This window comes from Podarcis muralis, chromosome 15, assembly GCF_964188315.1.
Source record: "Podarcis muralis chromosome 15, rPodMur119.hap1.1, whole genome shotgun sequence".
NCBI classification, from domain to species: domain Eukaryota; kingdom Metazoa; phylum Chordata; class Lepidosauria; order Squamata; family Lacertidae; genus Podarcis; species Podarcis muralis.
Window position 1 is genome coordinate 41,984,675 of NC_135669.1, and position 23,302 is coordinate 42,007,976.

General features: G+C 47.0%; 1 protein-coding gene and 1 long non-coding RNA gene across 4 annotated transcripts in view; one reads left to right on the forward strand and one right to left on the reverse strand.

Annotated features, from left to right (window-relative positions):
- Positions 1 to 23,302, reverse strand: part of LOC114585632 (multidrug and toxin extrusion protein 2-like) — a 32,100-nt gene that overhangs the window by 8,206 nt on the left and 592 nt on the right. The window contains exons 2-13 of the mRNA XM_028708464.2: positions 14,967 to 15,068; positions 14,375 to 14,443; positions 13,460 to 13,608; positions 10,966 to 11,008; positions 8,702 to 8,746; positions 7,939 to 8,036; positions 7,024 to 7,121; positions 6,412 to 6,525; positions 4,466 to 4,533; positions 2,508 to 2,616; positions 1,822 to 1,897; positions 849 to 918 (exon numbers count right to left, since the gene is read on the reverse strand). Of these exons, the coding sequence (XP_028564297.2) occupies positions 849 to 918; positions 1,822 to 1,897; positions 2,508 to 2,616; positions 4,466 to 4,533; positions 6,412 to 6,525; positions 7,024 to 7,121; positions 7,939 to 8,036; positions 8,702 to 8,746; positions 10,966 to 11,008; positions 13,460 to 13,608; positions 14,375 to 14,443; positions 14,967 to 15,068 (1,041 nt within the window). The remainder of the gene's footprint in view (positions 1 to 848; positions 919 to 1,821; positions 1,898 to 2,507; positions 2,617 to 4,465; positions 4,534 to 6,411; positions 6,526 to 7,023; positions 7,122 to 7,938; positions 8,037 to 8,701; positions 8,747 to 10,965; positions 11,009 to 13,459; positions 13,609 to 14,374; positions 14,444 to 14,966; positions 15,069 to 23,302) is intronic.
- Positions 2,611 to 12,037, forward strand: LOC114585633 (uncharacterized). Of its 3 annotated transcripts, none has more exons than XR_003703936.2 (4): positions 2,611 to 2,936; positions 3,304 to 3,401; positions 4,469 to 4,595; positions 11,052 to 12,037. It is a non-coding gene; the product is annotated as an uncharacterized LOC114585633 (long non-coding RNA). The 3 variants fall into 3 exon arrangements; XR_013390830.1 differs by having other exon boundaries at positions 11,548 to 12,037; XR_013390831.1 differs by lacking the exon at positions 3,304 to 3,401.

Sequence of the window (23,302 nt, forward strand, 5' to 3'; positions counted from 1 at the left end):
TGTTATCTTGAACACTCAATGGTTCTATAAACCAATGTTTTATTTAAACCCAGATATCAACAGTTCCATTTTCTTTTTCACATAGTGACTGTAAGGGGTTACCAATCTTTTGTAAATATTGAAAAATGTTTTTCTCTGATTAAACACGCCAACTTTGCCACCTCAGCTAAGTCCAATAATTTTAACAGGAAAGGTGCAGGAAGATTCACACTCAGAGGAGAGAGCTGCCTGTTGCTTCCCTGTATGAGTTCTTGCTTCTGTCCAAAAGGCAAGCTCAGAACAGGCTTAAGAACACGCATCAAAGTCCCTCAAGCGAGGGAAACGCTAACGTAAATAAACTAGGGTTGTGTGCACTTAAGATAATAACATAAATTAAGACCCAGTCCTAGTTCCCCTTAGCTGACAGCAAATCCCACTGAATTCAGTAGGAATTACTTCTGAGTAGACATGCTTAGGACTGCATTGTCAAAGTCACTGGAAAGGAAAGCTGCTTATATTGGGCAAGCTGAATCCATTTGCACAACTCCTCTCCCTTTACATTCCATCCGAAAATTATTTGTGAGCAGTTTTTGCTTGCTGGGGCTGGGGCAGTGTTGGGAGAATATCCACAGGACAGGAAAAAACTAGATCTCCAAACACTGGAAAGATTTATTTGGCAGCTGAAGATTGTCTGGGCGAATGGCTTCAAAAATATGTTGATGAACATGAGGTCTAGAAGCTTGCTAAGTTTTAAACGTGAGAAAAGGAAAAGGAAGAACCACATTCTGTGCTTGTGCTGCCCCCTAGTGGAACTACGGGGTTTGCAGCCACACAGCCCTGGGTACCAATTCATGCTGTATTGAACTCACCGCTATTGCATCCAGCAGATGGAAAGGGGCGAAAATCATCATCACTTTGGCAACCAGGGCGATGATCTCTCTGTCGGGGAGGAAAGACAGGACTGAGAATGGGCAAGGAAAGAAGGTGAGCTTTTTTTTTTTGGTAGAGGTTTTTTTTAAAAAAGCATTATTTCATTTTATAACGTATATAAAACAGAGATAACAACAGACAAAAATTAAAAGATGAAAAACAAAGCTACAAAATAGGCACGTAGGATGAGTCCAGTTTAACATGGGTTAAAATAACCAAGTCCCAGTAAAGAATATCAGTGTTATCAGATCGTCAAGTATAGTTTCGCATTTTCCAGACTTACAAAAGGGTTGCTTTGAAAAAAGAATGCCAAATCAAATAAATATATGTTTGGACGTTCTAGTCCCTGTCAGAATCTCAAGTTTTGTGTAATTTTCTCCACTATAATTATGTATTATTGGTTGCTGTTTTGTTCTTCGTTAATGCAGTTTGTGTTTAAACTTCTTCCTTGGCGACCACTCGTAGCTGAGTAAGATTGTCTTCCATAAACATGGTTTTAACAATGAGTCCGTAAGTGACTGTGGAGGCCGATTCTGGATCCACACGTCTTTCCACATTGGGGACATTGGTTTCTGGGTGGGAGCTGATCACGGTGTGGATTTGCCAAGCGTGCCTTCCTCCTAGCACGTTTCTCCCTTGCGTCCTGAGTTAGAGGGTCTTCAAAGCCCATGACACCTTTGGCAAAGGCTGTTCTCCAACTGGAGTGCTTGCAGGCCAGCGTTTCCCAATTGTTGGTGTTTATACCACATTCTTTTGAGAGAGTCTTTAAACCTCTTTTGTTGACCACCAACATTACGCTTTCCATTTTTAATTTTTGGAGTTTTTAAGTTCTCTAATGGACCGCTGAGCGGTCTGCCGATTTGCCCAGATCAGTGGCGAAAGAATTTCCTGCTCCGAGTTTGAATGACCTACCTGTCGCTGGTAAAGACGTAGGCCACCACGTCCTTTACGGCTGCCAGGAGGCCAGCAAACACCATAGCAAACACACCTGGGACAGGAGAGAGAGAGATCAGATCAGAAGCGTTTAATAATAATAATAATAATAATAATAATAATAATTTATTTGTACCCAGCCACTCTGGGCAGCTTCCAACAAAGACCAAAAATACACTAAAATGTCACACATTTAAAAAATGCAACAGTATTTAAAGAGCTCCTCTGGCAATGGTCTGAATGTGCCTCAGAGGTAGCACATCTCTCATGCCTGGGTGGGGGAACCTCAGGTCTGAATGCGGCCCTCCGTGGCTCTCTGTCCGGCCCTTGGGACACTCCAGGCCCCGCCTCCCCAAGCCCCGCCCCTTTCCCAAGATGGTTCTGCAGGACGGCCGCTAGGAATGGGTGCGTAGAAACCCCTTGCACCTGTTCTTTCACCCCCTCTCTCTCTATCTCTTTGTCTCTGGCCCTTCCCATCACTATCACACGGCCTCCAGAAGGTCGCCTGTGAGAATATGCAGCTTTCAGATACGGGGGGCGGGGGGAGAGGGTTCTCTTCCCCTGAGCTTAGGGGACGCTGCCCCTTTAAGGATGAACCCTTCCTGGGAAAGAGAGCTCCGCCCACTACCAGAGGGACTGGGACAGCCTTAAAGAGACATACACACCCGTGCAGAGGAGCCCCGTAATGCAGGACAGTTTGGCTTGCTGGACGTCACCGGCCCCCAGGGCGTTCCCCACTCGGACGCTGGAGGCAACGCTCATCCCTTGTGGTAGCTGGTGGGGGGACAGGAGAGGAGATTAACCAAGGGAGCAAAATATTCTGCAGTCAAAGGGAGTGAGGAGCGAAAGCAACAGCCCCTTTAAGGCTAAGAAAAAGTACAGTGGATGCACGTTCGCAACCCACAGCGTTCGCAACCTACAGCAGCGCGTCTGTGCGGGTTGTGATTTGGAGCTTCTGCACATGCGCAAAGCGCGATTTAACGCTTCTGCACATGCGCGGCTGCCAAAACCCGGAAGTAACCCATTCCAGTACTTCCGGGTTTCAGCGGGTCCGTAATCCGAAAAAACACAACCTGAAGCAGCTGTAACCTGAGGTATGACTGTATTTGGAGAGTTTCTTTTTTGAAGTTGTGTGTTGGGGAGGGGGGAGAGAGAAGATGGCCCCAACAGTGCAATTCTAGGGATGTTTACTCAAAAGTGTGTGGTGATGCTTATTCAGTAAGCATGCTTATTTTGTTTCGTAAAATTTACATACCGCTGAATTGTAAAACGGAACCCAAAACCACACACACACACACCGCAAGGCGGTTTACAAAAATATCGAAGCAATGAAATTTTCAGCAACTGACCCCTCCTCCCAGTTAAAAACAACTATTTAAAATCTTCAAAAATAATTAAAATCAACAAAAATTTTTTTTTTTAAAAAACAACCGGATTAAAACACAGGTGATTATTCTACAGGACTGGACAGGCTTGCCTAAAATGATGTTTGGAGGAGGCACCAAAATGTGTATGGTGAAAGAAGCTGTCTGATGTCTACAGGCAGGGATTTCCAAAGGGTAGGTGATGCCACGCTAAAGGAACGATCTCTTAAAAGTTTGAAATGAGTGTAGCTGTGCCAGTACTACAGATCGAAGGGCATATGTGGAATGAAGCATTCCCACAAGTAAACTGGTCCCAAGCTGTTTTATATAAGGGTTTTATATACCAATAGTATTTGTTCTAATTTTAATTACGTATTTTTTGCTTTTTACCATATTTTTCGCTCTATAGGACAAACATTTCCCCTCCAAAAATTAAGGGGAAATGTGTGTGCGTCCTATGGAGCGAATGCAGGCTCCCTGGCTTCAGCAATAGCAACGCGAAGCCTCCGAAGCTTGCGCTCCGGAGGCTTCGCGTTGCTTTCACTGAAGCCAGGAGAGTCTGGTCTTTGAGGCTGACGGTGGGGGAAAGCAGTGCTTCCCCCCACCGCCAGCCGCACAAGCTCGGGGGGCAGCGGAAAGGTTGAAAAGCCCGCAGAAGCTGTGCGCTCTTTAAAGGGTGCGCGGCTCCTGTGGGCTTTTGCGGGAGATGGGGGAATTCCCCCACCTCCTGCAATAGCAGGGAGAAGGTCTGAGAGAAGAGCACAGGCTGCGTGCAGCCTGTCCGCTGCTCCCAGAGCTGGGGGGGGGGGGGAATCATATTTTTTTCATTGATTTCCCTCTCTGAAAACTAGGTGCACCCTATGGTCAGGTGCGCCCTATAGAGCGAAAAATACAGTATATTGTAATTTTATTTTGTGAACCACCCTGAGATCTACGGGTATCAGGCGGCATACAAATTTAATTATCAACAACAACAACAACTTGAATTTGGCCTGGCGATGAATCAGTGCAGATCTCTGATTGGGGTGATTCATGCCAAAAAAAAGGCTGCAAAAATAGGGTTGCGAAGTATAAAAGCCCAAGTTGTGCAAACCACTAAGGTATAACAAATACCCGCAATGAGAATTCAGAATAAAAGGGTGTCACTGGAACAACAGCGGCAATTTTTATAAAAACGGGAGACTCGGGTGAAGAGTTAACGGCACAGCGAGTTCTAGCCGGGAATGGCTCACTCAGTACAAGGAAATTCAATTCCTCACCAGATATGCGACCGTAGCCAGTTCGTAGATGATGGACTGAGCGCCCAATTCGACCACGCTGATCATGCCTTGGGGAGGACAGAGGAAGAAAAGGAGTCACGGAGGAATTATGGAGGAGAACTGAAAGCAGGTGAGTCATCAGAGGCCAAAAAGGAGGAGGCGGGAAATGCTGGTCTTTAGACTTAATGGCAGACGTGTGAATGGGTAGGAGGTGCTGGCCTGGTCCAATTGGACAAATCTCACTCTCTGCACCAGCAAGAATGAATGAATGAATCTTTATTCGTGTCAGCCATCGGCCATAGCAGTAAAACAACAATACGATATACAAAGCACAGAAATAAAAAGTTAATTATATCAAATACATTTTTGGGTTTTGAATCAATAGTCAAATACAGTGGACACTCGGGTTGCGAACCTGATCCATGCGGGATGCACGTTTGCAACCCACAGTGTTTGCAACCCACAGCAGCGCATCTGTGCACGCACGGCTTGCGATTCAGCACTTCTGCGCATGCACAAAGCACAATTTAGCGCTTCTGCGCATGCGCAACCCCCGAAACCCGGAAGTAACCTGTTCCGGTACTTCCAGGTTTCGGCGGGTCCATAACCTAAAAAAACGCAACCTGAAGCGTCTCTAACCCGAGGTATGACTGTAATAATAATAATAATAATTATTATTATTATTATTTATACCCCACCCTCCCCAGCCAAGACTGGGCTCATGGCAGCTAGTAGTAGATCTTATTCTGATTGCCCCAGCTAAAAACCTTGCAACCTTTGCTGTTACCTGCTCATCTTGATCTGCCAAGAGAAAGGACACTGGGGCAGTGGTTGGGCGACCCGGAATGGACAGCAAAAGAAGGGTGATAATCTCATTCCTCAAGTCCCTATAAGGAGTGCAAGCCAGAAGGGCATGTGCCACCGATTCAGTACTGCCATCTCCACAGGGGCAAAAGTGCTTTTCGTGTGGAATCTGTTGGAATCGTCCCTCGAGTCCAGCCGAGGGCAATGCATTCAATCTTTCAAGAGTAAAAGTGCACCTATATTTTAGAATTGCTAGGTTATGCAGATAGGGAGCCAGAGTGTCGAAATGGGAAGGTGGAAAATAGTCACGCCATGGGCAAAAGTTCCTTATTGAGGCCATGTTGTTCTGACGATCGGTATCATTTAAAGGTAAAGGGACCCCTGACCATTAGGTCCAGTCAAGGCCGACTCTGGGGTTACGGCGCTCATCTCGCTTTATTGGCCGAGGGAGCCGGCGTACAGCTTCCGGGTCATGTGGCCAGCATGACAAAGCCACTTCTGGTGAACCAGAGCAGCGCACGGAAACGCCATTTACCTTCCCGCCAAAGCGGTATCTATTTATCTACTTGCACTTTGATGTGCTTTCGAACTGGTAGGTTGGCAGGAGCAGGGACCGAGCAACGGGAGCTCACCCCGTTGCGGGGATTCGAACCGCCAACCTTCTGATCTGCAGGCCCTAGGCTCTGTGGTTTGACCCACAGCGCCACCCGCGTCCCTCTTCGGTATCATTTAGGCGCTGACAAATTAGACTGCTTGCTTTACTAAAACCCAAAGCGAGTAGCTGTTGTGGTGATAAACCACCAAGAGTGAAGCTTTGGATAGACAATTTTAGACTTGTGACAATCTTGTAGTGCTAGGGATATTACACCTGGGGGATTTGAGTTTAGGAGAAGCCAATAGTTAAAGTGTCTTGCGCCAGATCCGTAATTCTACTGAGGGAAGATTAGCCTCTGGGCGCAATGATGCGTTTGAGGCACCAGCAAGACTTGAGGGAACAGGGAGCCTGATCTGTGCTGCTCTGCAGTGCCGCCATTGGTCGTGGCGAGAAAGGGGTACTGCGGTTTGTTGACGTGGCATGGTACGAAGCAGGGGAATGGAGATGCAGGACAGGGAAGCAGACAGAGACACGGCCTTAGCCTCACCCGCCAGGAAGCTGCCGATCTCAAATGTCCACCACTCGATGCAGATCATCAGCATGCTGGGGAGGGCCAGGCGGATGAAGGAGCCCCACTCCTGCAAGCAGTCGAGCGTCCAGCCTGCAAGAACCAGCAGAAAGAGGCTTCCAAATTCCCGAAGCTTGGATTGGCTGCGCGTCACGTGACCCACCCTGACCTATCACTGCAAAGGGGCTCCCTTAAAAGGCTTTTCCCCCACCGCAGTCGCCCGCAAACTGCACAGGGCGTGGGATTGCCAGGGGGGTTTCGCTCTCCCCTCCTTCCACGCCGCCTTCTCGAAGGCAAAAATTAAAAAATAATCCCCAGGTTAACGCCTTGCAGAGAGCCCAGGGGTGGCTGTCACAGTTATAGTGCTGGACTAGGGACCTCGGAGGCCACAGTTCAAAATCCAACTCAGCCACCGGGTGATCCTTGGGCTGGCCGCTGTTTCTTAGCCTTGGCTACCTCACAGGGTTGTTGAGAGGAAATAAAACGGGAGGGAGATAGAATGGCCTTCTTTGAGCTCCTTGGAGGAATGGTGGTATATAAATTTTAATAAAAAGCAATTAATAATAATAATAATAATAATAATAATAATACCTCCCCAGGTCTCCTTGTGTATCTTCTTCCACCACACATACAGGAAGAGGAGGAGGGCCTGCAAATTTTGAGACAGCGTGTTGGCCCACGCAGAGCCCCTGTGAAACAGCGAGGGAAAATGGAAGCAAGTTAGGAGGAAGGAATAATTGAGAGAATGTCAGGTTCGGTTTTTCTTTAGGCTGGTGGTCCTATTAACACGTTGCCATGTAGTTTTATGAGTGGGTGGCGGCAGATTTCTTTGCAATCATGAGAACCAGAAATTTAGCTTTCATTTAAAAAAAAATTGGGGAGGAGATATTAATAGTAGTAGTAATAATAATAATAATAATTTTATTTATACCCCGCCCTCCCTGGCCAAAACCAGGCTCAGAGCGGCTAACATCAAATATATAACATATCACCATAAAATCAAGCAATCAATTAAAATACAACCTAAAACCAAATCGGATTCAAAATGAAATCCAATCAGATGGCAACCCGCAAATTAGGAATGGGGACCTTAAATGCACACAGATATGTGTGCCCGGGCTTTAACGCAGCAGATAAAACACTCCCACTGCCCCTGGTTGCCTAGCACTGAAATAAGCCAGCGTGTCATAGAATCATAGAATTGTAGCGTGGGAAGGCACCCCAAAGGACATCTAGTCTGACCCCGTCCACACCAAAACGGCTCACAGAGTGGATATCAAAGAAGGAGGGTGTCTACAGCCTGTTGCTTCCCCTGTTGCAGAGGCAAGGGTGGGAAATGCCCGTTTTGGGGGCCGCAGCCCCGTGATATCCTGTAGGGCGCGGGGTCACCACGAGCAAAACTTTCCCCGGTGATCTTACAGGTCTACGCAGGGACAAACCGGATCCCAAGCTGTCCAGGAATTTCCGTCTTAGCAACAAGACCTGAACCCTGAACCCCGAACTTACACCACTCCCAGCCCAAAGGAGTAAAGGAAGACGGTGTTCATGATCACGTTCAGGATATTGGCCACGACGCCCGTGATCACCTGGGGCAGGAGGATAGCCTGGGATCCAGGGGGGAAAAACAGGGAAAATTAAGCACACCGCCCCAGCCAGCCCCTTCTCGCACTCAGGTAAGGCTCCCAGTTTACATCTCCCCACTTCCCTCAACCTCCAAGCCCCAGAGGAATTGCCCTCAGGCATGAATCCCTTTGGGGAAAGGTTGACAAAAGATTTGGAAAGTCTCTCCAGCATCTCTCTCTGTCCCAGCCCCCCCCCCCCAGCAGACTTTAACGATTCAAAATGTGCTTGACTGTGTTAGGCTGCTAAGAATAAATCAAATGAGAAGCTGGGAAAGGGCCTCTGAGCCAGCTGGCGCCTGGCCTCCCCCTACCCTACCCCACTCCAAAAACACGTATAATAATAATAATAATAATAATAATAATTTATACCCCGCCCTCCCCAGCCAAGACCGGGCTCAGGGCAGCTAACACCAGGTATAAAACAATCGATTAAAATACAACTTAAAAACAAGATTAAAATACAACGTTAAAATGCAGCCTCGTTTCAGTAGAAACTGGAATCAAAAACTTTTTGGGGATGAAAACTCAAATCCTCACCAAGGCCAACTACCCAGACTGTCCAAAATGCCAAAGGAAATGTTTGCACAACCCCCTTGGCGCAGCAACGACCCCCCAACCTTCCCCTAAGCAGGCGAATGGGTCCATACCTGGCTTTGCAAGTAGCGGGTTTGTAGCTGATAGATGAAAGCTGCCTGGAGGGGGTGGGAGGAAAATAAACCACAGAACAGTGTTTGATTAGATTTCTTTTGGCGGCAGCTTCCCTTGAGCAACTGGGCCCCGAAGAGGCCTTTGGCCTTGCCCCAGATGATTCCCAGCATTCCCAGTTAATTCCCAGTTTGGACTGGGATGCCACAGAGCATGTCAGCAGGTTAGCCCAGGGGGACCTCTCTCACCTCCTGTTCTCTAGGAGGCCAAACAAATACCCCAGTGGGAAGGCCCTAAGCAGGATTCGAACTCTCCACCCTCTTGCAATTGCCGGCAGCTGCCTCCGACCGCAGAGACGGATCATGGGTGTCATGGCCCATCGACAGCATTGCCCTCCCTGGATTTGCCTGCTTCCAAACAGCCATGACAGGGATGCGGGTGGCACTGTGGGTTAAACCACAGAGCCTAGGGCTTGCCGATCAGAAGGTCGGCAGTTCGAATCCCCGCGACGGGGTGAGCTCCCGTTGCTCGGTCCCTGCTCCTGCCAACCTAACAGTTCAAAAGCAAGGTACGTCAAGGTGCAAGTAGATTAATAGGTACCGCTCCGGCGGGAAGGTAAACGGCGTTTCCGTGCGCTGCTCTGGTTCGCCAGAAGCGGTTTAGTCATGCTGGCCACATGACCCGGAAGCTGTACGCCGGCTCCCTCGGCCAGTAAAGCAAGATGAGCGCCGCAACCCCAGAGTCGGCCACGACTGACCCGGAAGCTGAACGCCGGCTCCCTCGGCCAATAAAGCGAGATGAGCGTCACAACCCCAGAGTCAGCCACGACTGGACCTAATGGTCAGGGGTCCCTTTACCTTTAAATAGCCATGACCCGCAAACCTCAAAATCCTGCCATGCATTTTGACTTGCTTTCGGATGCTGCCCAGAACTATATGGGAAAACGCCGGGGTGTGAATCTGTTTCTAAATGAAGGACTAACATCCGAGCCCCACCTCTGAGACACAGTTTCCTGAAGCGAATTTAAGACGCTTCTGAAATCGCAATTGTTTTAATTGCAAGTGTGGTAATGTAGACATGTTCAGAAAAATCATTCCTTGGTCAAGTAAAAGAATGTGGCCTTGTGGGTATTTTGCCAGCTACAAGGACCCTGGGAAAGGGAGCTGTGTATCTTTAACTCCAGACTTTTTGACTCCTTGCCATGAGAGGTTTATGGGAGGAAAGGGGTCCTTGATTAATGGAAGGTTTGGCACCTGGGCTGGTGTTAGGAATCTCTTCCTCCTTCCCGGAGGTTGTTTGTTTTCAACTTGCTGAGAATTGGGGATCTGGTTAATTTCCACAGGTGGGAGGAAGATTCTCTGATTAAGGGTTCAAGCCTAAAACTGACCCAGCTGCAAAGGAATGGGCTAATCCAATTAAGGCTTTGATTGGCCAAAAGTTACGACGCAGAGTCAGAATTTTAGATAAAGGATCAAGGGAATTGCTGACTCTTGGCTCTTTGCCAAGGCTCCCTGCCTTTGCTCTCTGCCATTGCGTTGCAACTTGCAAAGATGCCCGGCTGTAACTTTCATCAATAGCCGTCGTTACGTCCTTTTGAAATGGAAATCCTCCAACAGCTCCATTACGCAACAGCTTGAAAGGACTCTTACTATCTTATCTGTGTTCCTTTGTAGGTATGTAACAGTTAGTTATAATGTACACTGTTATTATTTTCATGTTTGTAAGACATTTAAGATGTGCCTGTGGTTTTCCCACATGTTTTCAGTTATTCTTTTAAAATAAACTTTTATGTTAGAACCTGTTGGTATTTGTGCCTTTTCCGAGGGAATAGCTAAATCCAAGCCTTCCGCTTAGTTACGCTCTACCAAGTGAATTTCTGCCTGCAAGCCTGTGGATGCAGCTTGTAAGGAAGGGGGGATTGCCAGGCTAATTGGACACACTCTTCTCCCTGGGTGGTGTCCTTGGGTTCCCCTGAGCTAAAGGGAGTGGTGGCAGCCCTACCGGTGTGATTTCGGCCTGTGTTTGAAAAAAGTAAACCCCCTCGCCAGCCTACTCTAGAAACCTGGACTGGCCGGAGAGCAGAGTCGGGTGATGGAAGGGTAGCGTGGGCGAGGGGCGCCTTTACTACATGGTGGCAGCGGTGGGATCCGCTACACCTGTGTACCTTTACTACAGCAAGTGTAAATGGGAACAAGTTATCTGGGGTGTGGGGGGTGCAGAGAGGAAAGAAGGGGAGGTTTTTTATTTTAAAAAGAACAACACTTACTGGGAGTGCTGGAATAAATATCATCACGTAAACCTGTGTCAACCTGAAATGAAAGACATCAACAGAAATTTTATTCTTCTTCCCAGGCGCAGCGGATAGGAACTTAACGGGTTCATTGGTTGCATCGGAAGCTCAGAGGTCTAGGAGAATCCAAAGCAGGGATTTAACTCTGCAGATAGTTATCCAGAGGTAGACTGCTCTCAGATCTGGAGGCTCCAGTTCATGCCATTATTCATCCGTCTATCATTCCGTTTATAGTTCACCTTGTCCTCCAAGGAGCTTGAAGTGGTGTACATGGTTCTTCTCCCCTCCCTCTTTAAGCCTCACAACAACCCTCAGGGTAGGTTTATAGCAGGCTTCTTCAACCTCGGCCCTCCAGATGTTTTTGGCCTACAACTCCCATGATCCCTAGCTAGCAGGACCAGTGGTCAGGGATGATGGGAATTGTAGTCTCAAAACAGCTGGAGGGCTGAGGTTGAGGAAGCCTGGTTTATAGCTAAAACAAAACCAATCTTCTAACTTTCAACATGTTGAAATATACATTTTTTAAAAAACCAGAAGCATTTTTACTTGGTATTATAGGTCAGGACATTGATAGGCAAGATGTTGAATTGTTTTCATATGTAACAACAGCGGCAAGAGTACTGTTGGCCCAGAAATGGAAACAAGAAGAAATTCCGACGAAAGAAGAATGGCAGACGAAATTAATGGACTGTGCAGAATTGGACAAAATGACAGGAAGGATTCGAAACCTGCGGGACCAGAGATTTACAGAAGATTGGAAGAAGTAGATGAATTATTTGAAGAGCGACTGCAATCAACAAATTACGCTAGTAGGACTACAATTAGTTTTTTAAGGGGAAATATATGAAGTGTTACAAAGTAGAAAAAGATAGATTGGTTATGAGTTTGAAATGTAATAAGGAAGATAAGAAATGCATACTGAGAGATTAGATTGGAAAATTTTCAGACAGGATTGATGGAAGTCAAAAATTTGAATAAGATGTAAAAGTATGTTTAATTACTGTTGGCAATGATAAGTTTAAAAAAAACTAATAAAAAATTATAATTAAAAAAACCCCAAAACCCCAAACCAATCTTCAGGTTTTTTTGTGACCGGGAGAGGAGAAGTTCTGAAAATGTTTTGTTTTTTTAAAATCAGGTGTTTGTGCTCACCTGAAGGCTGGTTTGAGGTCCTGAAGATGTCTCTTGAGAAAGAGAGAGAGAGGGAGCGGGAGTTCTCAAAGCCCAGGAAGGGGTGCAGAGATTTAAGTCCCGAATGTGAGAACAGAAGGGAGCGATAGTAGGAAGTGCAGATTTGTGTGTGTCCTGAAAACCGAATTACTCAAAAGCACAAACAGGCTACAAATGGGGGTCAGCTCTTTTTAAGTTCCTAGCCCTTAAGGACGCAAAGACCAAACTTGTGCTGAAGCGTCAGATTGTAAAAAAAAAACCCCAAAAGATTCTGGGAAAGGTGAATTTTTCAGATTGATGGGAGGCTGACCTTATCACTTTGCCCAGCTTCCTTCCAGATTCTCAGGGCAGCTAGAAGAGGTTAAATCAAGTTCCTTAACAGTACCGGTGTGAGCATCCTTGCTCAAAAGTAGGTTGCTCTGAGTAGGGCTAGCGCTCTAGCAAGTGTTAAGGATCGCAGCCCTTGGGCCTTGCACAGTGGCGCAGTTTTGCTTCAGAACCTGTGCTTTATAACAATAATAATTTATTACTTATACCCCAGCCACTCTGGGCGGCTGCCAACAGAACATAAAAAAACACGATAAAACATCAAACATTAAAAACTTCCCTGTCCAGGGCTGCCTTCAGATGTCTTCTAAAAGTCAGATAGTTGTTTATTTCCTTGACATCTGATGGGAGGGCGTTCCACAGGGCGGGTGCCACCACCGAGAAGGCCCTCTGCCTGGTTCCCTGTAACCTCACTTCTCGCAGGGAGGGAACCGCCAGAAGACCGTCGGTGCTGGACCTCAGTGTCCGGGCTGAATGATGGGGGTGGAGATGCTCCTTCAGGTATACTGGACCGAGGCGTTTAGGGCTTTTAAAGTCAGCACCAACACTTTGAATTGTGCTGGGAAACGTCCTGGGAGCCAATGTAGGACTTTCAAAACCGGTGTTATGTGGTCTCGGCGGCTGCTCCCAGTCACCAGTCTAGCTGCCGCATTCTGGATTAATTGCAGTTTCCGAGTCACCTTCAAAGGTAGCCCCACGTAGAGCGCATTGCAGTAGTCCAAGCGGGAGATAACCAGAGCAAAGGAGCCTTGGCAGAGGAGTTTTCCAGTTTTACTTGCAGGTCACGTAAAGGCTGGAAAACGTTAAGGACTAGGAGCTTGGAACCGATTTGGAGAACAGTGTCGGGAAGAGGGAAGAGGTTTGAGGAAACGCTGCGAAGGGTGGATCACAGCTCCCCACTCCCCACCCCCTCCTGAGATGTTTGCTGTAAAGGTGTGTGTGCATTTGCATGCAAGGAGCGAGCGCAACTAACCTGGAGACTTCTGGGTCCTGCCTGCAGAGAAGCAGGATCTGCTCCGTGTTGATAAAGAAGGCCCAGCAGGGGAAGCAAAAGAGGAGCAGGATAAGGATCCCCCGTTGCAGGATGGTGCCCACCCTCTTCACGTTCTTGCTCCCGTACGTCTGATTTTTTAAAAAAGCAGGAAAGCAAAAATTAAATCAGCCGCAGCTCCTTGCACCGCTGCAAAATTGCCCAATTTTGGCTGTTATTCACTCAGGGGAAGGGGAGAAACTTGGGAATTTGGATGAAACCCTCCTGGCGTCCCTGATAAGAGGCGAGGTGGCCTCCTCACGGACGCATTGCACCCCTCTCCAGGTGTGCCATGTGGCATAGTGGTTAGAGCCCTTGCTTTGCAAGCAGAAGCTGCCAGGTTCAATAATAATACAGCGGTACCTCGGGTTACATACACTTCAGGTTGCATATGCTTCAGGTTACAGACTCCGCTAACCCAGAAATATTACCTCGGGTTAAGAACTTTGCTTCAGGATGAGAACAGAAATCGCACAGCAGCGGTAGCGGGAGGCCCCATTAGCTAAAGTGGTGCTTCAGGTTAAGAACAGTTTCAGGTTAAGAACAGACCTCCAGAAAGAATTAAGTACTTAACCCGAGGTACCACTGTAATTTTATTATTTGTGTCCCAGCCACTCTGGGCAGCTTCCAACAAAATATAAAAACACAGTAAGACATACACCCAACGTTTAAAACTTCCCCGTATGGGGAAATAGAATCCTTGGCATCTTGAGGGTTTTTTAAAAGGATCAGCTAGCCAGGTGATGGGGGAAAGAGCCTGGGGAGCTGCTGCCAACCAGAGCAGGGAATACTGGGCTAGGTGAGTATAAGAAGTCAGACATGGTACTGAGGAGCTCCCTATGTGGTGTTCGGACATACCTGGGACATGAGAGTGTCACAGACAGATGCCAATCCGGTGCCCACGGAAATGCCAATCACATTGATGACCTGGGAGGCAGGAATGATGAGAGAAAGGGAGGGTGTCAGGGTCAGTGGAAGAACAACTGCTTGGCACGCAGAAAGTCCCAGGTTCGGATCCCAGCGGCATCTCCAGCTATAGCTGGGAACACCCCCTGCCCGAAACTCTGGAGAGCTGCTGCCAGCCAGTGCAGACAACACTAGATAGGCCATTGCCCCTGCTCAGGATATATGACAGCTTCCTGGGTTCCTAACGAAATCAGCCCCCGTTGTAAGGAACCACGAGGAGCTGCCACTTGACTCTTAAGGGAAAGATCAGAGTTCCATGTCTGGCATGTACGCCATTTCTAGGTAGGACTGAAACCTCGGCAGGCCGCTGCTGCCAGTCAGTGCAGGCAGTGCTGAGGCAGAGGCCCCCTTGGCCCGACTCAGCGTCAGCAGCTTCCTGCGTTCCTCTTGAAATCAGAACCATGAGGACTGGGATCTTAACAAGAGGCAGCCCAGGGGTCTAGCTGAGCGCAAGGTAGCTCTTGCGGGACAGGGCCTTACGTACCGATACAGCGAGGGTGACGGCATCCAGCTCGACTTTGCCCAGGTGGCCGCAGAAGATGGAGCTCACCACGCTGATCAGGAAGCCCAGAAGCTGCGCCACGAACTAAGGAGGAAGGGTAAGGGGTGAGCGCATCCCATCGCCAAGCACACAATTAAACTGTGGATCTCACTCCTGCAGGAGGCGGTGACGGCAGTGGTGTAGCATGGGGCAGCTGCCCGGGGCACAAAATTCTTCTTCTTCTTTTTTATTAAATTTTCTGTTTTACAATTTAAAATATTCATTTAAACAACCTTAAAATATCAGTCGCTTCCCTTCTTCTCTTTCGTTTCGCATAACGTAAATCCCTGCGTATTTTATATTCTCAGGGGCGCAAAATTTCAGAAGGCAAAAAAGAAGTGGTAATAATGAATAAAAACATAGCTTGCCCTCCCCCTTGTTGCATAAATCTGTGCCACGGGCCCCTAGTGTCATCTAGGCCAACCCGCTACAATGTGCTAACCACCTGCAATTTTAATAATAATAATAATAATAATAATAATAATAATGTATTTATACCCCACCCACCCCAGCCAAGACTCAGGGCTCAGGGCGGCTAACACCCAATGTAAAACAAATTGATTGAAATACAACTTAAAAACAATAGTAAAATACAACATTAAAACATTAAAATACAGCCTCAATACTCCAATACTCTCACTTAGAAAATCTCCCAATGTTCACGTGAGTAGATTAAGGAGACCGTCTGGGCGGTGGCTGGCTGCCAGGGTGCCCTCTGCAAGCTTTGGAAAGATTCCCACTTGGGTAGATCACTGAGCTGTTGCCCCTTCGTCCCAGCCTATCGGCAGACTGTGCCAGTGCTATTTGCCTTGCCCCGGGCACAGGCAACCCACGCTGCGTCACTGAGTGGCAGCCACTAACTCAGACGCCTATAAAAGAGGCTTAGCCACGTTTGCGGAGGTTAAGTCTCTCTGTTGCCACTAGCCACGGTGGTTCTGCTCTGCTTCTGTGGTTGGAGTCAGCAGTGCTTTCGAATATGTACAAGCCACAGGCTCTCGCACCCGCATCCTGCTCAAGGGCTTCCTATCTGCTGGACATCACTATGAGAACAGGCCGCCTCCGAGACTCAGGAACTTTCTACCGTATGTGGAGGATATGTAGGAAAATACAGGTATTCTGGGAGAGTATCCATGCAGAACTGCAAAAAATGCTAAAGATCTCTTTCAATAAAAAACCAGAGGCCTACCTCCTGGGAATATCAGATTTGGATATTTCACAAAAGAGGAAGGGTATCTTTTTATATGCGACGGCGGCAGCAAGAGTTTTGATCGCAGCAAAACGGAAGAGTAATGAAATCCCCTCTATACAAGATTGGATCCAAAAGCTGACAGAATATGCCGAATTAGATGGTCTATCAGAAAAAATAAAGAATAAATCAAAACAGGAATTTGTTTGAACATGGGAGGTTTTCAAAGAATATCTGAAAAATAAATATAGTAGTTTAAATTCTGTTGCAGCATTCGAGGAACTTCAGTAATAGTTGCAAGGTAGATATAAGAAATTAGATTTATTAAGAATAAGTTTAATTATGATAAAAGTGTGTATTGGCAATAAGAAATATGAAATTGAAATATGGAATAGACGGGAGGTTGGGTCTTTAGTGTTAAGACCAATATATGTTTTATTGTTTGCTAAGAAAATTATGTGTCTACGGTTATTCTTGTGTGTAATTTGTTGTTTTTTTTCTTTTTTCTTGTTGTATCAATAAAAATCTTTTAAAAAAAGAGAGAGAGAACAGGCCGCCTCCCCGCCTCCCGAACGCAAGGTTGGAACAACCCCGGGTGTTTTGTCACGCAGAGGCTAGCTTTCTACCTGCAGGGAGCCTGCAATGTTCCTCCAAAAAATGGTTCCAAAAAATTTCCATTCCCCCCTCGCGGCTCGCAGAACCTCTCCCGTGTGTCTTGGCCCTGTGGAGTTTGAACTGGCTTTTGGTTCCAGGAACCGGGGCCCGATCCAAAGCAGTGTTTTCTTGTACTTGGGGAAGAGCGCCAAGAGAAGCGGAACAGGTCCCAACAAAGCACAGCTTACGCGAAGCTCGGCGCTACCCCAGGGCAGCAATCTTTCGCCCTGACAAGGATCTGGGAGGGGAAAGAGAAAATAAGGGTTTTGTTTCCTGCCCACGGAATGGCAAGGAGAGGTTTATGACAGCAGTCCTCTAATCCTGGACATGCCCTGACACAAATATGTGGATATTTTTTTTTTGGGAGGGTGGGGGGAAGTAGAGAAGAGGCTGAATGGCCCAATCCGGAACACGTCAATAGAGAAACCCAGCAGAGGACAAGAAAAACAATATTAAAAACTCAGATCCTTGGCTCCTTTAGCCGAAGGATCAACGTTCCTGCTATTTCCAGAGTTCAGGCGCTGTGTGGAGTTGCAGAATACTCCCCCCGATATTAAGGTGACCCAAAAACATCTCAGTGAAGACTGAGTGTGCTTGGCGATCCTTGAATGCTGATAGACTGTTGGAAGAAGGGGGAAAGGGAGTGGAGCTCAGTGATAAGAGCATCTGTTTGAACTCAGTCCTGGGTTCGATTTTCGGCATCACCAGGTAGGACTGAGGAAAGACACTGTGCCTAAAACCCTGGAGAGCCGCTACCGGTCAGTGTGGACAGCACTGTGCTGGATGGACCAAAGGGTCAACTCATCACAAGGCAGCTTTCTAAGTTCTCACGGGGGTGGGGAGAGAGGGGCTAGAATCTGGAAGAGCAGATTCTGAAGGAACGTTCTTTCACCTCTGGTGGACTTGCCCTAAGGTTAAGGCTTTCTGGGAAATGATATACAATGAGCTGAAAAAGGTATTTAAGTATACCTTTCCTAAGAAACCAGAGGCCTTGCTTTTGGGCATTGTCGGCCAGAGGGTGTTAAAGAAGGATTGTACATTTTTTATGTATGCAACAACAGCAGCAAGGATACTGATAGCTAAACATTGGAAAACTCAAGACTTGCCCACGCTGGAAGAATGGCAGATGCAACTGATAGACTATATGGAATTAGCTGAAATGACTGGCAGAATCCGCGACCTGGGAGAAGAAGCAGTGGAAGAGGACTGGAAGAAATTTAAGGACTACGTACAAATACATTGTAAATTGTATGAATGTTAAGATGATGCAAGAGTAAAAATAAATGTGGCATCAGTAAGTTAGTTGATAAGAATTTGAGAATAGGTGAAATTTGAGAAAAAGTTAATTTTTTGGTTAATATTATGCCTAATTCAAGCTTTTGGAAAATAAACTTAAATCTAGAGACATAATATGGGAAAAATACAAATAAGAAATTGAAACAAGGTGATAATTTGCTGTTTAGAATTTTATAAATCTGGAAAGCAGGAACGAAAGATGTGAGGAAGTCCAAAAAGTGAGGAAAGTATGAATATTAAGAATTTGGATTTGATGTTATATTTTTTCCTTTTTTGTATGTTTTTTTTTGTTTTTTGTTTTTTGTTTGTTTATTGTATTGTTGGGGACGGGATTATATGTGTTGGGTGATAAATGTTTAAAACTTTGAATAAATATTTTATTAAAAAAAAATAGAATCTGGAAGAGCAGCACTTCATGCTGCAACATTTTATCGCAGCGCACATTTGTCCTGTTCCTCCCCCCTCAGCTAGGATTGAACCTGGGACTTTTTATGCAAAGCATGTGCTCAAGGAACAAGTCAGACCGTCAGACACACACAGACCCTCAACCCCAGGGCATGAAAGTCTCAAGAGGTGCCATTATCTGGCAGCAAAGAACTTGCGACCCAAAGTCAGATGCTTGCAAGATGGACAATGAACAAAAGGCTATTTGGGACTGAAGGAACGGATCCCTCTCCCCCTGTTCCAGAGGGACAGGACAGCTGATCCAAACATAAGATCACACAATTTAAAGTTCAGCATGCACAAGTCCCCAGGTTCTTTCATTCTTCCTTTTTAAGAAAAATGTTGTGATCTGCCAAGCAAATTCAAAATTCTAGGTCTACATTTGTTGTACAGTGGTTACATACGCTTCAGGTTACATAGGCTTCAGGTTACAGCCTCCCCTAACCCAGAAATATTACCTCGGATTAAGAACTTTGCTTCAGGATGAGAACAGAAATTGCGCGGCAGCAGCGGGAGGCCCCATTAGCTAAAGTGGTGCTTCAGGTTAAGAACAGTTTCAGGTTAAGAACGGACCTCCGGAACGAATTAAGTACGTAACCAGAGGTACCACTGTATATCCTTTTAGCCGAGTTAATTCCATGCGGATATATTTGCCGTGCTGGACCACACGCAAACACACAAATCTGAATCTACGGCCCAGAGCATTTTGCAAGGCTCCTTTGCAAGATAACAAAATAAGCAGGCCTCCTGGGATCTGAGCAAACTCCAGCCCCTTGGTCCTTTGCAAGCAGTGGGGGAGGCGGGGGCCACGGATCGAAGCACACAAGCCTTCCAGGATCCGAACAGACAGGCCAGCAAGCAGCTCCCTGCAAAACCTCAGGTCCCTGGCAAGCGAGCCAAAGAAAAAGTGGTGGACAACTCAGTTCTAGGTCCTCCTTGTAAAAGTTGCAAGAGCTCTGCCGCTTTGCCAGCAGAGCCAAGGGGAGCGGAAATCAAGTATCAGAACAGCCAACACCAATATTAGATTAAGAGGCAACAGCAGAATAATAAAATATGGGAGTTTCAGTGTTTTTCTTCTAGAAGAAAAGAAAAAGTGAGACGTCATTGTGTGGCCCACCAAACATATTTTTTAAAATATTTTAAATTATTGTTGTGAGTTCTTTTTTACTGATAACATTTTAGCTCTTTTGTAAACCGCTTTGAGGTGGGGTAAACCGCTTTGAGGTGCCACTGGGACGCGGGTGGCGCTGTGGGTAAAACCTCAGCGCCTAGGGCTTGCCAATCGTATGGCAGTGGTTCGAATCCCCGCGGCAGGGTGCGCTCCCGTCGTTCGGTCCCAGCACCTGCCAACCTAGCAGTTCGAAAGCACCCCCGGGTGCAAGTAGATAAATAGGGACCGCTTACCAGCGGGAAGGTAAACGGCGTTCTGTGTGCTGCGCTGCCTCACCAGATGCAGCTTGTCACGCTGGCCACGTGACCCGGAAGTGTCTCCGGACAGCGCTGGCCCCTGGCCTCTTGAGTGAGATGGGCGCACAACCCCAGAGTCTGTCAAGACTGGCCCAAACGGGCAGGGGTACCTTTACCTTTTACCTTGAGGTGGGGTATTTCTTTTCCAATCAAGCAGCGTAAAATTTTCAGGAAGTAGTTGCTTGGCAAAAGGGACTGAACCAATCTGGAAACGGAAGCTCCGTGAGGGAAACTGGGCCAACTCCTAATACTCCCCAGCCCCCTTAACAAACTACAGTTATCAGGGTCCTTTGGGGGAAGCCATGACTGGGGGAAGAACTAAACGGCCTCGGTCCTGTATACCTGAAGGAGCATCTCCACCCTCATAGTTCTGCCCGGACACTGAGGTCCAGCGCCGAGGGCCTTCTGGCGGTTCCCTCATTGCAAGAAGTGAGGTTACAGGGAACCAGACAGAGGGCCTTCTTGGTGGTGGCGCCCGCCCTGTGGAACATCCTCCCATCAGATGTCAAGGAAAAAAGCAGCTATCTTATCTTTCAAAGACATCTGAAGGCAGCCCTGTTTAGGGAAGTTTTTAATATTGAATGTATTGTTTTTAACACTCGATTGGGAGCCGCCCAGAGTGGCTGGGGAAACCCAGCCAGATGGGCGGGGTGTAAATAATAGATTATTATTATTGTAGTTGTTGTTTAGTCGTTTAGTCGTGTCCACCTCTTCGTGACCCCCTGGACCAGAGCACGCCAGGCACTCCTGTCTTCCACTGCCTCCCGCAGCTTGGTCAAACTCATGCTGGTAGCTTCGAGAACACTGTCCCACCATCTCGTCCTCTGTCGTCCCCTTCTCCTTGTGCCCTCCATCTTTCCCAACATCAGGGTCTTTTCCAGGGAGCCTTCTCTTCTCCTGAGGTGGCCAAAGTATTGGAGCCTCAGCTTCACGATCTGTCCTTCCAGTGAGCACTCAGGGCTGATTTCCTTCAGAATGGAAAGGTTGGATCTTCTTGCAGTCCATGGGACTCTCAAGAGTCTCCTCCAGCACCAGAATTCAAAAGCATCAATTCTTCGGCGATCAGCCTTCTTTATGGTCCAGCTCTCACTTCCATACATCACTACTGGGAAAACCACAGCTTTAACTATACAGACCTTTGTTGGCAAGGTGATGTCTCTGCTTTTTAAGATGCTGTTATTATTATTATTATTAAAAACTTAATATGAGTCCAGCGTGTGACGCAGCAGCAAAAAAAGCTAATGCTATTCTTGACTGTATCAACAGAAGAAGTCTAATGTGCGGATCAAGGGAAGGAATAATCTGACCCTATTCTGCTTTGGTCAGACCACACCTGGAATACTGTGTCCAGTTCTGGGCACCCCAATTTAAGATGGATGTCGACAAGCTGTATGGTGTGCAGAGGAGGGCGACCAAGATGATCAAGGGTCAGGCCTGATGAGGAACGGTTGAAGGAGCTGGGTATGTTTAGCCTGGAAAAGAGGAGACTAAGAAAAGATACGATAGCCATCTTCAAATATCTTAAGGGCTGTCTCGTGGAAAATGGAGCAAGCTTGTTTTCTCCTGCTCTGGGGGGTAGGACCCGAACAAGAAAGGAGATTCTGACTAAACATCAGAAAGAACTTTCTGACAGTAAGAGCTGTTCGACAGTTGAGATTTGTGCGGGTTGGTCTAGATGACCCTAGGGGTCCCTTCCAACTCTATCATTCTATGAAAGTGGTATGATACAACTTTAAATGCACTGTGAAGATGGAGGCCTTACTTTCGTACTATAGGCTGCACATTTCAGCCGTGCAGAAGCCAGAGGTTTTCACACACATCTCGCCATCCAAGCAAACAAACGGGTTTTTTATTTTTTTACAGTTCAAGGACACATTCCAAACAGTTAAAGAACTCCAGAAAGGCAGGAAGTGTGGGGTGTGACCCGAGGAGAACATCAAGGGCCAGAAAGAGAGAGCCAGAGGGCCGCATCCGGACCCCCAGGCCTGATATCCCCCCACCCCTAATCTAGTCTAACCTTCCCCCCTCAATCCAGTGCAGGATCTATAATGCAAGATAAAACAATGTTTTCAGCTTTGCCTCATGGTTTTATCTGGGTGGGTCTCGTCTATGTTGTATTGTTCTGGTGCGAGAGGTCTGGGCAGGGACCTGCCCTGAAAGGCAAATTAGAAAATCTCTTTTTAAAGAAAACAAAAGCACTTTCGGTTCCATCATGTGCCAATTTCCATGCAAAAATAAAGATTTTAAAAAACAGCCATTCGCGTAAGGTTTCGTGCAAGAGGTCACAAGGCTGATCCGGAAAATGAAATGTGTACTTTAGTTTTTAGCGGGTCGTAAAAAGGGCTGAGGGTGGGGTCTCTGGGCCCCAATAAGCTCAGACTTTGGACCCCCCACCTCCTTCCCTTATCAACTAGGGGCGAGTCCACCTTTGGGCAAGGACAAGAAAGGGTGGGTCTCTTGAGACCACAGCTATGGGGTAGATCACCTGCTTTGCATGCAGAAGTTTCAACCTCCAGTGGCATCTCCTGGTAGGGAATGTCCCCTAGCATGAAACTCTGGAGAGCTGCTGCCAGTCAGTGCAGACAACACTGGGTTAAATGGACCGATGAACTGACTCAGCTTAAGGCAGTTCAACTGAAATCAGGCCTTCGTTTAGAACCATGAGGACTGGAACCTTGTTCTGTTTTCAGAGGACGTAGTGCAGTTCTGCCTCTCAACTTCCTCCTTCCCCTCCTCTTCTTTCCTCTTCCCTTCCTCCTGCCTTTCCTCTATTCACCTCTCATTTCATTCTTTTCTTTTTCTCTGCCCTTCTCCCTCCCATTTTCTCATCCTTCATCCTTCTTCCACCCCACGCTTCTCATTTCATCTCCTGCGGGTTGCATCCAGCGCTAGCTCTACTCACTCAGAGTAGACCCATTGAAATGAAGGGGCACAGCTAACTCCCCCATTCTGACGGGGTTAAGCTTGGTCAGAGACAACCCCATTATTTCGTTCCGTCTTTCAAATAAAAATTATACACTGCTTGATTGTGAGAGGGAGAAACTCAGAGCAGTTTGCGAAAACAACGGAACAGTGAGATTTATCAGTAAAAAAAAGTTAGAAACAATTATTTTAAAAAACAGAATTGGCGGTAAACAGAACACTAGATTAAAAGCCATTTCAGCTCTTCACATTTTTATTCCTCCCATTTCTCTCTCCTTCCCTCCCATTTTATTCTCCCCAGATCTCTCTC